The 13,896-nt window shown below is 38.0% G+C and overlaps 1 protein-coding gene across 5 annotated transcripts in view; it reads right to left on the minus strand.

Moving 5' to 3' along the window:
• EVC2 (EvC ciliary complex subunit 2) overlaps positions 1-13,896 on the minus strand; it is a 72,656-nt gene that overhangs the window by 8,667 nt on the left and 50,093 nt on the right. For 3 of the 5 annotated variants that reach the window (XM_069856325.1, XM_069856323.1, XM_069856324.1), the window contains 4 exons: positions 12,713-12,835; positions 3,746-3,973; positions 1,367-1,584; positions 332-419 (listed from right to left, as the gene is read on the minus strand). In XM_069856325.1, coding sequence (XP_069712426.1) covers positions 332-419; positions 1,367-1,584; positions 3,746-3,973; positions 12,713-12,835 — 657 coding nt within the window. The remainder of the gene's footprint in view (positions 1-331; positions 420-1,366; positions 1,585-3,745; positions 3,974-12,712; positions 12,836-13,896) is intronic. The other 2 variants (XM_069856321.1, XM_069856322.1) reach the window with 2 other exon arrangements.

Consider the following 13,896-nt stretch of genomic DNA (forward strand, 5'->3'; position numbering starts at 1 on the left):
TTACATGAAAATCAGACTGTAAATCTGTCTGTAAACCAGGAAGTCACACAATTTAGTTCTCTCTACAGAATGAAATGCAACATGACAACACACAGAAAGGATTTTGTAAATGAAGAAAAAGAAGTATAAGTCAGTAAAATTCAAAAGGCTCAGAACAGGTCAGCATTAACTGAAGTGAAGGATAACACAGACTACAAACACCAGAACTGGTGGTGATTATTAACAGAACTGGGTCCAAATACATCAGTAACAGTTCTCAAAAAAGCAAGAAAAGCTGATCTCCGGATACAGCTGTAATTTAGTTGGAAGCTTTGTTCAATTTCATGCTTACCTGACTATAAAGTGCCCAAAATGCATCCATTTCTATATTTTCCAGGAGGTCTTCAAGCACTGCACAATTCCATTGCTCATCTCTCAAGCTGAAGTGAAAGACAGAATAAATATTGAAAACCTCTCAGGCACAATGACAGCATTATAGGAAACAGTATCTAAAAGTCATCCATTCAGGAAGTTTAACTTTCTGTCAGTCAAGCTGGCCGAGTAGCATAACGTCTAAAATAAATCAACTTCTCCTGTCTGCTCTGAACCACCAAGCAAATAAACCTCTTTGTAATGGAAAGCACTCTCTTAGGATCTTACACAAACCTTAAAAATGCAGTAGGCTTTTCATACACGCAATACACACGGAAATGTAATTTCCAAGTCTTGTAACCCCAGTGAATGTAACGCAATACTTAGCAGTTTTGCAAATTATCACCCATTTTTGCTAGGCAATCTTCACAAGACAGATATATCTATTTAACTGCTCAGAGGCATTTTATTTATTTTGTCACAGATATTTTTACTTAAAAACAGGCCAGGGAAAAATGAAATTGAGCCTGTCTCTGACAAAGAGTTTATATATCCCTTCAAAGATGACTATATGACAGTTAATTCAGTCTACAGTGTGATAGTGGAGGTGGAAATTCAATTTAAATGGTTTCAGCTACTTCTTCTGACCCCAGCAGATTAGGTTTCATTGAAGTTCCTACCTGCCTTCTTGGGAGACAAAGGAACAGGATTAAAATCTTTTCCTTCCTTGCTGCTAAGGAGTATTGCTACTTTTCCGCTGTTCCCATCAAGAAATGGTGATTGCCATGCAATACATCACAATCTATATATAACCAAGTTATTATTTCATGTTTCTTATTTCAATATCCCCAAGACTCCTCAGTTATGCTCTGGACCACATCACAAAAATGAACTGTTCAAAGATAGATATATAGTTCCTTGCCAGCACAGCAGAACATTTAGTCTGCTGTCTGTGATACCTTATGGACTATAAGGACTGCAGTAACTTAGGAAAATCTGAGACCAAAGCACTTACCTTTGCTGGTGCAGATTTACAAATTGCCTACACTTATCCATAGCCTGTCTTAGCAGAGCTGTCACCTGTCTGTCTGCATCCATTTCAGCAGCTTCACTTGAAAGTCCCAATCCATCTGGAGTCCACCTCTGCCTACTCATTAGATGCTGCTGCTGCTGTTGAGCTGACTCCTTATGCAACATCTCATACTCCAGCTTCCTGTCAAATTCTTCAATCTCCTATAGGTTGAAAACATGTAATGATAACAAGTCATAATTTAATGTGGAAGAACAAATTTCATTTGGAGAGAAGAAAAAAATATGTTTTCAGAATTCCTGATATTAGTCTATTCCTTTTTTTATTCTACCCAGCCACTTGCAGTCAATACACTTTCCAATTCATTGTATAGCTTCAGTAAATACAACTTGCACGCAATGAATATCAGAACAATGCCGAAAGATCCATTTTCAATCCATTTTCACTGTGTTAAATGTCAATGCTCACTTAAAATTGTAGAGGACATACAGAAAGTACACCACCAGCACGTCTGAGAGCCAAACAAAAGAATGGCACCATTAGAATTCATCTATAAGATGCATGAAGCCACTGAAATAGCTGACTAGTTTTAGTCATACTAAATCAATAGCTAATATCAGGGAGACCGACATTAAAAGACAATAATCCACTTCTACTATGATAAAATGAGGGTTAAAATGCAATGTTCCAAAAACTAAATGGTTAAACCCCCAAGTCTTAAGTGGACTTGATCCCTTATGCCAAAGATCTCTCTTTGGTCAGAGTCAAAATAGACGTCAGAAGGAAGGCTTCATTTTCCAGTTTTCTGACACTGTTAATCATAGAATAACAGAACAGTTTGGGTTGGAATAGATTTAAATATCTAGTTCCAAGCTTTAAGTTGCTTAATATCTCGGTGCTCTACTTCTCAACCTGTACCTTGCAGAAAATGCTGAATTTTAATCTATTCCTCCTCAGTTGTATTCAGACTACAGATTCATTGGAGCACAGCATGTCTACGTAAGTGTCTGCTCCCTGGTCAGCATGATTTGACAATGGACCTTAGATCCACTCTCCTTACACCAAATTCACCTATAGCCAGACACATTTGTTTCACTGATTGGCAAAACTGTCACTGATGTCAACTGTATTAGGGTGTTCTGTGTAATCTGATAAAATTCTTTTAAAGTAACAGGTGTCAAAATTTGCCAGCTAGTGGGAAATAAAAGTTGGACAAAACATAGAAAGAGAGAGAGGTTTAATCACCAGGAAACAGTCCCTGTAAACTAAGCCTAACAGCACTTTAAACAATGCCTAAAATAACTTTTTCCTCCAAAATAGGGCTCAACTCGGTTTTTGCACATCAGATAAAGAATCCAGTGTTAGCTACTGTAGGTATCTCTTCAGTCTCTCTTTCAATTCTTTTTCTTCATCAGTTCAAGGACAAAGAAGCTAAAAGTAGCCTCTCTGCAGAGCCCCCTTACACTTAACTGCATAGAATACAATAATTCCAAATTCAATTATTAATACTCCATCTACATCTACAACTTTCACTATCTCATACAGATTCAATACAGATTTAAGAAAAATTGGAAGCATACAAGCATTCTAACTGCCATTCTAATAGAAAGTCTGTAGAGATGACAGCATTAAAATTTAACCGGGAGTTTTCACAGCAACAGCTGTCTAATGATGCCCTCTAGCAAAGAGGTTTTGCTCTTAAAAACCCATTTTGTTTGTTCTATTCCAGTGCTCTCCCAAGCCCCACTTGGATGGTTGGAAATAGCAGATTTCAAAAAAAATAGATTCCTTATGAATACAGAGCACTGAAATATTAAAAAAAAAGGATTAGAAAACTGGCACATACCATGTATGCAACAAAAACGATAACAGGAAGAGGCTTTTCAAAAGTTTCTGCTATTTAAACTGTATAAGAGCGCTTAAAGGGAGATAGACAGGTAGGAGGCTGTATATATAATCTTTCAAAACTCAGAAGTGTGTCGTGTGGTTATGGATTTTACTGTATTGACAGCTCTACAACACGGGTCTGAATTACTTCCCAGTTTTCTTCCTTGCAATCAATAAAACTTAAAATTAAATTAGCTACCAAAATAGTGCTTTTTCTGACTGTAGATCTCTGAGGCTACTATAATAAAAATAAATAATAATAACACACAATCCTCCCTGGCACCACTACTCCTCTTTGTTTCTTTTACTGGGTGCATTAAAGTGCACAATTACAGAAATTAAAGGCTGGACTCCCAGAAGCTGCAAACCAGCCCAGCTAAATCAAAGTCAAATAGGGTACTGAGATAGTTGCTCTGTCCTAAAACGAATTGCTGTCTCCTAAAACAAAATTTTCCTCTTCACAACTTCATTACTTACAGGATTATGTGCTTCTAAAATCTGAATACATTCCAGTTTTGACAAGGTTTTTGACGTGCTTAGCTGTTCAAAGAGCAAAGCTTGTACGCTTGTGACAGCAGTATACAGGTCCAACATTTTTGATTTTTTAACAGCCTTTTGAAAGGTTAAGGCAGCAACATACTTTCCAAGTTTATTTTCCAGATTGCGCAGCTGACACTTGCTCTCACGCATCAACTCATGCTTAACCTAAAATACCAAAACACAAAAGATAACAAGATTTACAGAAAACCTTACACACACTCTCATGATTTTACTTCTCTGCAATTAACAGGCAGGATTAAAGTAGTAAAGAAATCAATGCTGTTATCTTACAATGTAATATATTTTTTTTTAAAGTGCTTTTAACATTAAACTCCAAGCTTTTACTCAGTTTAAGCAATTAATAAAATACTACAGTAAGGTTAGACAGTTCAAAGCGATCAGGTCTTGTTTGAGGGTAGTCATAACTTTAATACTAAACACTTACCCAAAACAGAGGGTCTACACTATTTTTTATATAAAAAGTAAAAATTAAAAATATAAATAAACCTATGCTTATCTACATGATTGCTTAAATAGGAAAATAAAATACATTTTTCTGTTCAGCAAAAATACAAAATTTATAGAAAGACTGTATTTAGTTTCAGATTGGCAAGTATCAGTTCATATCAACCAATGAAATTCAACCTACCATTCTTTAAGCAAATAACCAAAAATCCTCTTACACAAAACAGTTAAACTGTAAACCAAGAGTCTACCGGTAATGGATTTCAAACAAGATTAAAAATGGATTGAACAGACACCAAACAGGATTCAATCAAAATTAAATTTAACTCAGTAACTACGTTGCTGCCACACATCTGATGGGCTATTCACAGAAACTATCCAAGGGTGAAAGACAAGCATGGCATGTGCAACGCAACGTGACTGATGAGCAATCCATGCTATACCAGTGACATTGACAGCCAGTGATATTGCCACTGTGTGTCCTGTTTCCGCAGGACAATGTGGATAGCAGCCAGCTGCAATTACCCTCTTTAGATGCTTCCATCTGAGCTTGTCACTCTAAGCCCCCTGTATAGTCAACAAAAGGGAAAAAGGTACTTCTCTATGTTTCATACCTAAAAAATGTGCTTACACAAGTATGGATGTCTAGATTAGACGTTGATGGCTACACTGCATATCTAACAACTGGGTAGCCAAATCCTCAAAGACAGTAAATAATCATCAGGTTAGCTTTATTCTCTCCCCTGTATTATCCACAAGGGTCCATAAGCTGGACTGTAAAAGAGAGAAGACAGAGACAAAGCACATGCAATCGTGAGAGCTCCAGCTCCACGACTTGGTGTTGATGCCAACTGCTACCCTACACACTTGATTTAGAAAAATGCTAAGCCAGAAACAGCTCATCTGTATGCTTCTGGGTATCAGAGTGCAGGGTGTTTCCTCACTCCATCTCTAAATTCTCTTCTGGTCCTGACAAATCTAATCTGACAGGTTTCACAGTATAGAAAAAAAGATTTCATAAATCATAATTTGTAGAAGTTTCCAGTATTATGTAACTTAACAGCAATGCTTATAAGTGACTAACACCTGTGACACAATGGAAGAACCGTAGCCATCAAGGGAAGCATCTCAAAAGCTTTTAAATAAGTTATTTTTAAGTTTATATTACTGTGGCACCTGAAAGCAGAAACTCACATTTGTATTCTATGGAAAATGGTTTAGCCCATCCAGTTTTGCATCTCTCAAAGAGACTGAGATACCTACATGGTTATTATCCTAGCACGGTAAGCATCCTGTGATATACCTTTACACATGCAGTCTTAATCTCTCCACAGTTTTACCAGTATAAAATAACAAAGACAAATAGTACTTGCCCTGCAAGCACGAACTACAGCACTAACAATTGCAGTCTTTAGACGCTGTATCCCATTGGCACAAGATCTGATTTTGCCCCTCAGAATACCTTGGCACAAATAAGAGATAATATGTGCTCAAGACATTAACATCTTACTAGCTATCTATTATTCATGCTAATCAGAATTACATGTCATTGACTCTATTCATGTTCAGCTTTAAAGGAGCATTTAATGAGACTTCCACCAAGTTTTTAGATCTCTAATACGATAAATATGCAACATAACGCCCGTGAATTTTCTCAGGAAATGTTATTAGTAAGAGACTTGCTGAGAGTGATTGTGTATCATACAAATTCTATTATACAGTAGATGGAGGTAAATTTAAAATGTGATTTGGAACCAAAGATGCTTGTGATATTCTCATGCTCATGTGATATTCCCCAAAGCGTCCATTACATCACCTGGAATATCCTTGAATGCAAGAGATGGAAGGTTACCTTCAGAAAATATTTCCTACTAATGTGAATTAAGCCAATTACAAGACAAAGTAAGAAATCATTCTACAGACACAAATTAGAGGCAAGATACATTTTCTTGATATTTATAACTAATGTCCATCTTAAAAAAAATTACCACTCAACATTACCCTTAATGTAAAAATTGATGTTGAACAACATAGTGTGTGACACTAAATAATAAATAAGCATACGCCTTACAAATATACATATGAATATTTGACTAGGGAGGAGAATTCAACTCGGAGATCATGCTGGGAATACAGTAAACAAAATCCTAAAACCTAAGCTGTTATTTTTTAACACGAGGGGTAGAGATTTCCAGTGAAAAGCAAAACTGAGAGCTTATGGAAAAAGAGCTGAGCTGTCTTCCAGTACTTGTTCAAAAAAAGTAGATGGCATTTACTTTAGAAAAGATCCAGAAATACCTATTGCTTCTTTCTATGTTCCAGTTTTCAGTAGGAAAAAACCCAGATCAATAATAATAGTAATAATATGGGGGCTATTTATATCTTCTACATTCATTGTAGGCAGGCAAAAAATCTATTAAAGTGAATTTGAGGTCTTTTAGTTTCTGCAGAATGCAGAATGCAAGTAACTTTAGCATCTTTAGCATTTCTAAGCTCAAGTAGTTCACAGGCATTTGAAGGTGCACACTACTCTGGTCAAAAATCAAAGATAAAAACTTCAGCAGAACATCCTACAAGTCACAACTTTGATACAGAATGTACGAGACAGCCAATCAAAAAACCTGAGTTCTGGGCGAGGAATTTGTTAGTTTGTCTTGGTTTATTTATCTCGTCAAAAGTAAATTTATTTTCAAAATCCAAAGTGTTAATTCAAGATATTCTTAGGAGTCAGTGACATAAGACTAAGGCCTAGAAGAAAGACTATTCCACATCTCAGTGCTAAGGCAAATATTTAAAATAATTATATTTTTTCGAAGTCTTTCTTCAAAAGCCTGTGCATGACACTGATTTCTCAAACAAGATTCTAATTTTCTGCTCTGAAAGGCAAGCTGAATTGTTGCACTACTGATCACTGTGACACAAGATAACGTTCTCAAAAGCAATTAGCAATTTTCAGAGCTGTATTGTCCAACTATACTATTTTTTAAGGTCTCTGCTGTTTAGTTTTTTCTTGGTTTGCCCTCCTCTCTTTTCAGTGGTGAATGTTGTTGATTCTTAGGTGATTCTTAAAGACAGAACGGAATGGAAGTGAGCCCTTATTAGTGAAACAGACACATTAACAAACATCAGAAGAACTAGCTTCTACAGGCAGGCAAGGAATTTATATCAAAATTCAGACAGCCACTTAATGCTTTGCTAACAACAGCTGCTGTCTAGCAAGGTTCAGGGAGATGCGTTGCTACAACAGAGCACAGAATCACTAGGTTGGAAAAGATTCACTGGATCATCTAGTCTAACCATTCCTATCAATCACAAAACCATGCCCCTCAGCACCTCAACCACCTGTCCTTTAAGCACCTCCAGGGAAGGTGAATCAACCACCTCCCTGGGCAGCCTGTTCCAGTGCCCAATGACCCTTTCTGTGAAAAATTTTTTCCTGATGTCAAGCCTGAACCTCCCCTGACAGAGCCTGAGGCCATTCCCTCTTGTCCTGTCCCCTGTCACTTGGGAGAAGAGGCCAGCACCCTCCTCTCTACAACCTCCTTTCAGGTAGTTGTACAGATATATAAGATCTCCCCTCAGCGTCCTCTTCTCCAGGCTAAACAACCCCAGCTCTCTCAGCTGCTCCTCATAAGACTTGTTCTCCAGCCCCTTCACCAGCCTCATTGCTCTTCTCTGGACTCGCTCCAGAGCCTCAACATCCTTCTTGTGGTGAGGGGCCCAGAACTGAACACAGGATTCGAGGAGCGGTCTCACCAGTGCCGAGTACAGAGGGAGGATAACCTCCCTGGACCTGCTGGTCACGCCGTTTCTGATACAAGCCAAGATGCCATTGGCCTTCTTGGCCACCTGGGCCACTGCTGGCTCATATTCAGTTGCTGTCAACCAACACCCCCAGGTCCCTCTCCTCCAGGCAGCTTTCTAGCCAGACTTCTAGTCTGTAGGACTGCACAGGGTTGTTGTGCCCCAAGTGCAGGACCCGGCATTTGGCCTTGTTAAACCTCATGCCATTAGACTCTGCCCAGTGGTCCAGCCTGTTCAGATCCCTTTGCAGAGCCTCCCGACCCTCCAGCAGCTCCACGCTTCCACCCAGCTTAGTGTCATCTGCAAACTTGCTAAGACATTGATAAAGATATCACTTTAAGGGGCAATATATGTTAGAAATGAACCAAGTTGTACAACTAATATCACATATGACCTTTCAAAACTTTGGCAACGTTGAGTTTACTTAAAAGCAGGAAAATGAAGATGGATAAGAAAACCCAACTTTTTTGCTGGAAGAGATTGAACCATGTATATTATGATTTTCATTGCAGTAGCACCTATTCAAGGAATGGGGGAAAAATAAGTCAAGCAGTCTTACCCGACTAATAGTAAATAGGTCCACTTTCCAAAGGACTAACGCACTAGTCTGATGCACCTATTTAACGTATTAGGGTAGCTTCTTAACTAATAGAAATTACTACAACACTACTAGCTTGAATGAGTTAAGACAACATGCACACACTGAAGACCTCATCCTTTTTATTTCCAGCTTTTAATTACATGTCTAAGATACTGCCTGCCAGAATACATATTTTTTTCTAATACCTCTAAAGTGTTGACAGGCTGAGAGTTGAGGTTATTCAGCCTGGGGAAGAGAATGCTCTGAGGAGACCTTATAGCGACATTCCAGTACCTGAAAGGTCTACAAGAAAGCTGAGGAGGGACTGTTTACGAAGGCTTGTAAGTGACAGGACTGAGACAATGGGTATAAACAGGAGAAGGGCAGATTTAGACTAGACATAAGGAAGAATTGCTTCACAATGAGAGTGGTGAGGCACTGGAACAAGTTGCCCAGGGAAGTTGTGGATGTCCCATCCTTGGTGGTGTTCAGGGCCAGGTTGGATGGGGCCTTGGACAGCCTGATCCAGTGGGAGTGTCCCTGCCCATGGCAGGGGGGTTGGAATTAGATGATCTTCAAGGTCCCTTCCAACTCACAGAATCACAGAATCACCAGGTTGGAAGAGACCCACCGGATCATCAAGTCCAACCGTTCCCATCAAACACTAAACCATATCCCTCAGCACCTCATCCACCCGTGCCTTAAACACCTCCAGTGAAGGTGACTCAACCATCTCCCTGGGCAGCCTGTTCCAGTGCCCAATGACCCTTTCTGTAAAGAATTTTTTCCTAACGTCTAGCCTAAACTTCCCCTGGTGGAGCTTGAGGCCATTCCCTCTTGTCCTGTCCCCTGTCACTTGGGAGAAGAGGCCAGCACCCTCCTCTCTACAACGTCCTTTCAGGTAGTTGTAGAGAGCAATGAGGTCTCCCCTCAGCCTCCTCTTCTCCAGGCTAAACAACCCCAGCTCTCTCAGCCGCTCCTCAAACCATTCATGATTCAAACCATTCATGACTCAAACCATTCTATGATTCTATGTGCTTGAGACATGATTTGTTTTATGCGACACATAATTAGTAAGTAATATCTGAAGTCTGCCTTTGTGGTTTAGGAATAGCATGTGCTATAAACCTCTAAAACTGCAGATAAAAAAAAATACACAAATATTTTGACAGGTGTGTACACATAGCTGAATTTAAAGTTTGCTTCTTTCTTCACAGGAGGCTCCATTTCACACACACAGATTTTAAATGAATTATACATAGATGAAATCTGGGGATGGATGAATGAATAATGAATAGATGAATGAGTAAATGGGTGATCACCTTTAGCGTAAGCTTGGACCCATTAAAATGAATAATGAATAAGGCTGGAAACGCAGTTTGACGACTCAAGTTCACTTATAAAGAGATGCAAGAATGTATATTTTAATTGCAGCTGAATTCAAATGCAAAAGAGTTGCTACAGATGACAGAAACACTTATATTTTTGTCAACCAGGCCAAGTAACAGAAAGCTTTTATGATAAGTTCAGTATATTCCATAAATTATAAGATTTATGGTCCAAACTGCAAAACTATAGATACTATTTGCATATTACTAATTACAAAGCCATACATTAAGCATGCTCAAAAAAGAGAGATGGAACACCTCTCTTACGAAGAAAGGCTGAGATAGTTGGGGTTGCTCAGCCTGGAGAAGAGAAAGGGAGACCTTGTTGTGGAATTTCAATAGTTAGAGAGGGTTCATAAGAAAAATGAGGACAGACTTTTTACCAAGTCCTGTTGCAATAGACAAGGGGTAATGTTTTCAAACCAAAAAAGGGTGGATTTAGGCTAGATATAAGGAAAACTTTTTTTTTTATGAGGGTGGTGAAACACTGGCAGAAGTTGCCCAGAGTGGTGGCAGATGCCCCCTCCCTCTAAACATTCAAGGTCAGGATGGACAGGGCTCTGAGCAAGCTGATCTAGTGGAAAGTGTCCCTACTTACTGCAGGAGGGGTTGGACTAGATTACCTTTAAAGTTAACCATTCCATGCTTCTATGGGAATAATGTTCAGCTTTATCATTCACCATCTATTCAACGTTAAACAGTAAATTAACTGCTCTTAACCAAACACTGCACTACTCAACTGGTACTACTATCAACCCCTAGCCACTCAAGTTTCTTTCTGCCTCTTATCAGCTCTGAAATCACAGCTCTGCAAACAAATACATTCGTGAAAAATCAAAGCTTGCAAGTAGGTCTGACTTCAGTGTGACATATAAGGCTATTTCACTAGAAGCTTGATCAAATACTAAATACAAACTAAATTATAAATTAGTTATAAATTAATATCCCTGACCATTCTTGAAGCCTTTTATAATACCAAACAGAAGACTGTAGAATGCCATTTGACACTGTACTATTTGACTTATTATCAAACTACTTCACGTGTTTTAGTTACGATGATCCCTTTCCTGAACATTTGGTGCTGATTCCACACAAAAACCTGACAGTACTTTACATAGTACTGTAAATGAACTATGATTAGCCCATTGCTTGAAAAGTATTTCATTACCTGCAAACCCAAAGACATTTCTCATGCAAGTATTATTATTGAGTTTAAGACCAGTAACCAGCAAGACCTATAACACCATATGAAGTCTGTAGCAGTAAAAGCAGGAGAAATATAGCAGAGCTGTATTGCTCCACTGTCCTCTTCCCCTGCCTTGAATAGGCTTTGCAACTAGAAATGGGTACTTTTGAGTGAGATGACAGAAGTGTTCACATTAATGCAAAGTTTAGAAGCGGAAGATTCTAAGTGAGGAACAAGGTAACAGATTGCAACAGTCAAAAGAACCGAACTATAATTCTGTGATCAACACAAGGCTTGTTGTTTGTACTTCTGTGTCCTAACAACAATGTGTGAACTAACAATTTTCCTTAACAATAGTTGAGCTACCTTACGGGGGAAAAGTCCAAAGCATCTGGCTTTGTGTAACTAATGTGAAGCCATACAATTAAAACAACAACAGGTATGCAAGATGCATATAAAACTGAAACGATGAGGCTTAGAGGACCTAACTTCCAATTTTAAAATAAGATTCAAACAGAAACATAAGGCAATATTCATACCAAACAAGCATTCAGTACTTTTTACAACACAAAGCTTAGCCCATATTCTGTTGAGCCTGCAAGTAACAGTACAAAACAAATCTAAATTTTGGAGGTCAGGGCATTAAGTATATAAAAAAATTAAATGCTTCCATTAAAAGTTTAGAGCTTTCTTAGACTAGAGTTATTACTTTATTAGAGTGCCAGGACACACTTGCCCACTTGTTCTTGCTCTCACTTTAAAAGAGTGGGTGCTAGACTAGACAAACATTTGCTTTTATCATCTGCAACTAATACTAACAACGTGTTGCTCTCACATAGAAGTGAAATTATTTCCAAATGAACATGCTGGTACAGTATTTTTTTGATTCCTCACAACACAAGAACAGAAAGCACAGGAAAGACGTGTTAAAGCAGACTTTTATCCAAACTGGTACTGAAATTAACATTGCAATCCTTCATTAAGCTTTCTCTAATCTACCAATTTTCAACACCAATGGCATACATTTGTTTTGCATAGTTCTTAAAGCTGCGTACCTTCTATGTCCCAAAGTTATCATTGTAACATTGTATCATTGTAACAGTCCCCTGATAGACAAAAGTACAACAAAAGTTGATATACTTCAGCTGAAGAATGTAGTGAAGCAATTTCCCTGTTTTGAAAGCTTTACTAAGAAAATGACAGGTGCTAGAGGATTTTTGCAATCATACATATGCCAAGCGCCAGAATCACCAGAAGAAAGAGGGCGAGACACAAAATCAGTTCTGTAGCTAATGTGCAAAAATTAAAACAAAACCAAAACTTCTAGCTTGAAACACAACACCTTTATAAATGCAGGCAAGAGTAGAGAGATGTATCATGCCTTCTTTATCTGGTTCTTATGCACAGTGACAGAAAACTGTCAATCTTTAATTACTAAAGGTCTAGGTTTTGACCTCAGTACAGAAGGAGTGTGCACTTACCTTATCCAAACTTTCATCTTTCACTGAGTCTTCATAAATGAAAATTTTGTCCTGTAAAGATTTCTTCAGAATATCTACCTTATTTCTATTCCTGGATCCTGTTTTTTTCATTTTACAATGCTGCTGCAAGAAGATGAGCACAAAATGCTTTATTTGTAAGAGGTGTATGAGGATGCTGACATGAAGATTATTACTTGCTATTAGTGGAAAAATCCACCAATTAATGAAACACTCAGCAAGGATAACTTTCACTGAGAAAATATTTCTGAAATGAAGGTGCTGCCTGTTAATTCAAAAGATCCCTTTCAGACATTCAGACAAAATTGGAAATTTTTAATTTCTTTCAAGCAGAATTATATAGTCATTCTTTCTATGACAACTGTTGGCACATAAATTTGATTTTAAACAAGCTTTACCAGTAATAATAAGAGAAGACTAACTGATACATTGTCTCCTCAGCACGGTTAGAAATGAACAAAGAATATTAATTTAAGAACTACATTGTTTTTGAGACACAGTATATGAATCACAAATGAACCATGGTAGTATTAACGGTCACTGTTCCATGTAATCAAATTATTCTTGACCTTTATATTTCTTTACAAGAATATCAACTAAGTATAATGTACTCTTGGGGAAATGATAACATCTGTTCAGCTATAAGGCTTTGCAAAGTCATTTCCCTTCTTTAGTACTTCAGAAACTATTAAGTTTTTGAACTAGGCTCATTTCCTGGTATGATTAACTCAATTTATGCATTTAGAAAACATAACAAAAACAAACGAAGCAGGAATCCTCCACTTTTATGATGGTATTGGATACAATTCATATTTTTTCTTCCTTACATAAGAACTGAAAATAATTTATGATTCCACAAGTTTTACACTTTCACATTTTACTGAAGGAATTAAACGTCCCTTCACCCCTTTCCAACTTGGATAAGACAGTGCAGGACATTCTCCTAAAAAAGCTCCTCGAATCTTTCCTCAGATTTAGTAATACATGGGGGCTGCCAGAGAAATCTCAGTTTCGGCTGTAAAGGACCTAACTTGTCCCTGACATCAGAGGCAGGCTCCGAGTGCTCCAATTTTTGGCATTTCAGTTGACACCCTCAGATATTGAGGCTCTTTTGGCCATCCATCTGCTTCTTTATACCTGTGACAACTTCTTGGAAAAGCTGGAGG

This window comes from Phaenicophaeus curvirostris, chromosome 4, assembly GCF_032191515.1.
Source record: "Phaenicophaeus curvirostris isolate KB17595 chromosome 4, BPBGC_Pcur_1.0, whole genome shotgun sequence".
NCBI classification, from domain to species: domain Eukaryota; kingdom Metazoa; phylum Chordata; class Aves; order Cuculiformes; family Cuculidae; genus Phaenicophaeus; species Phaenicophaeus curvirostris.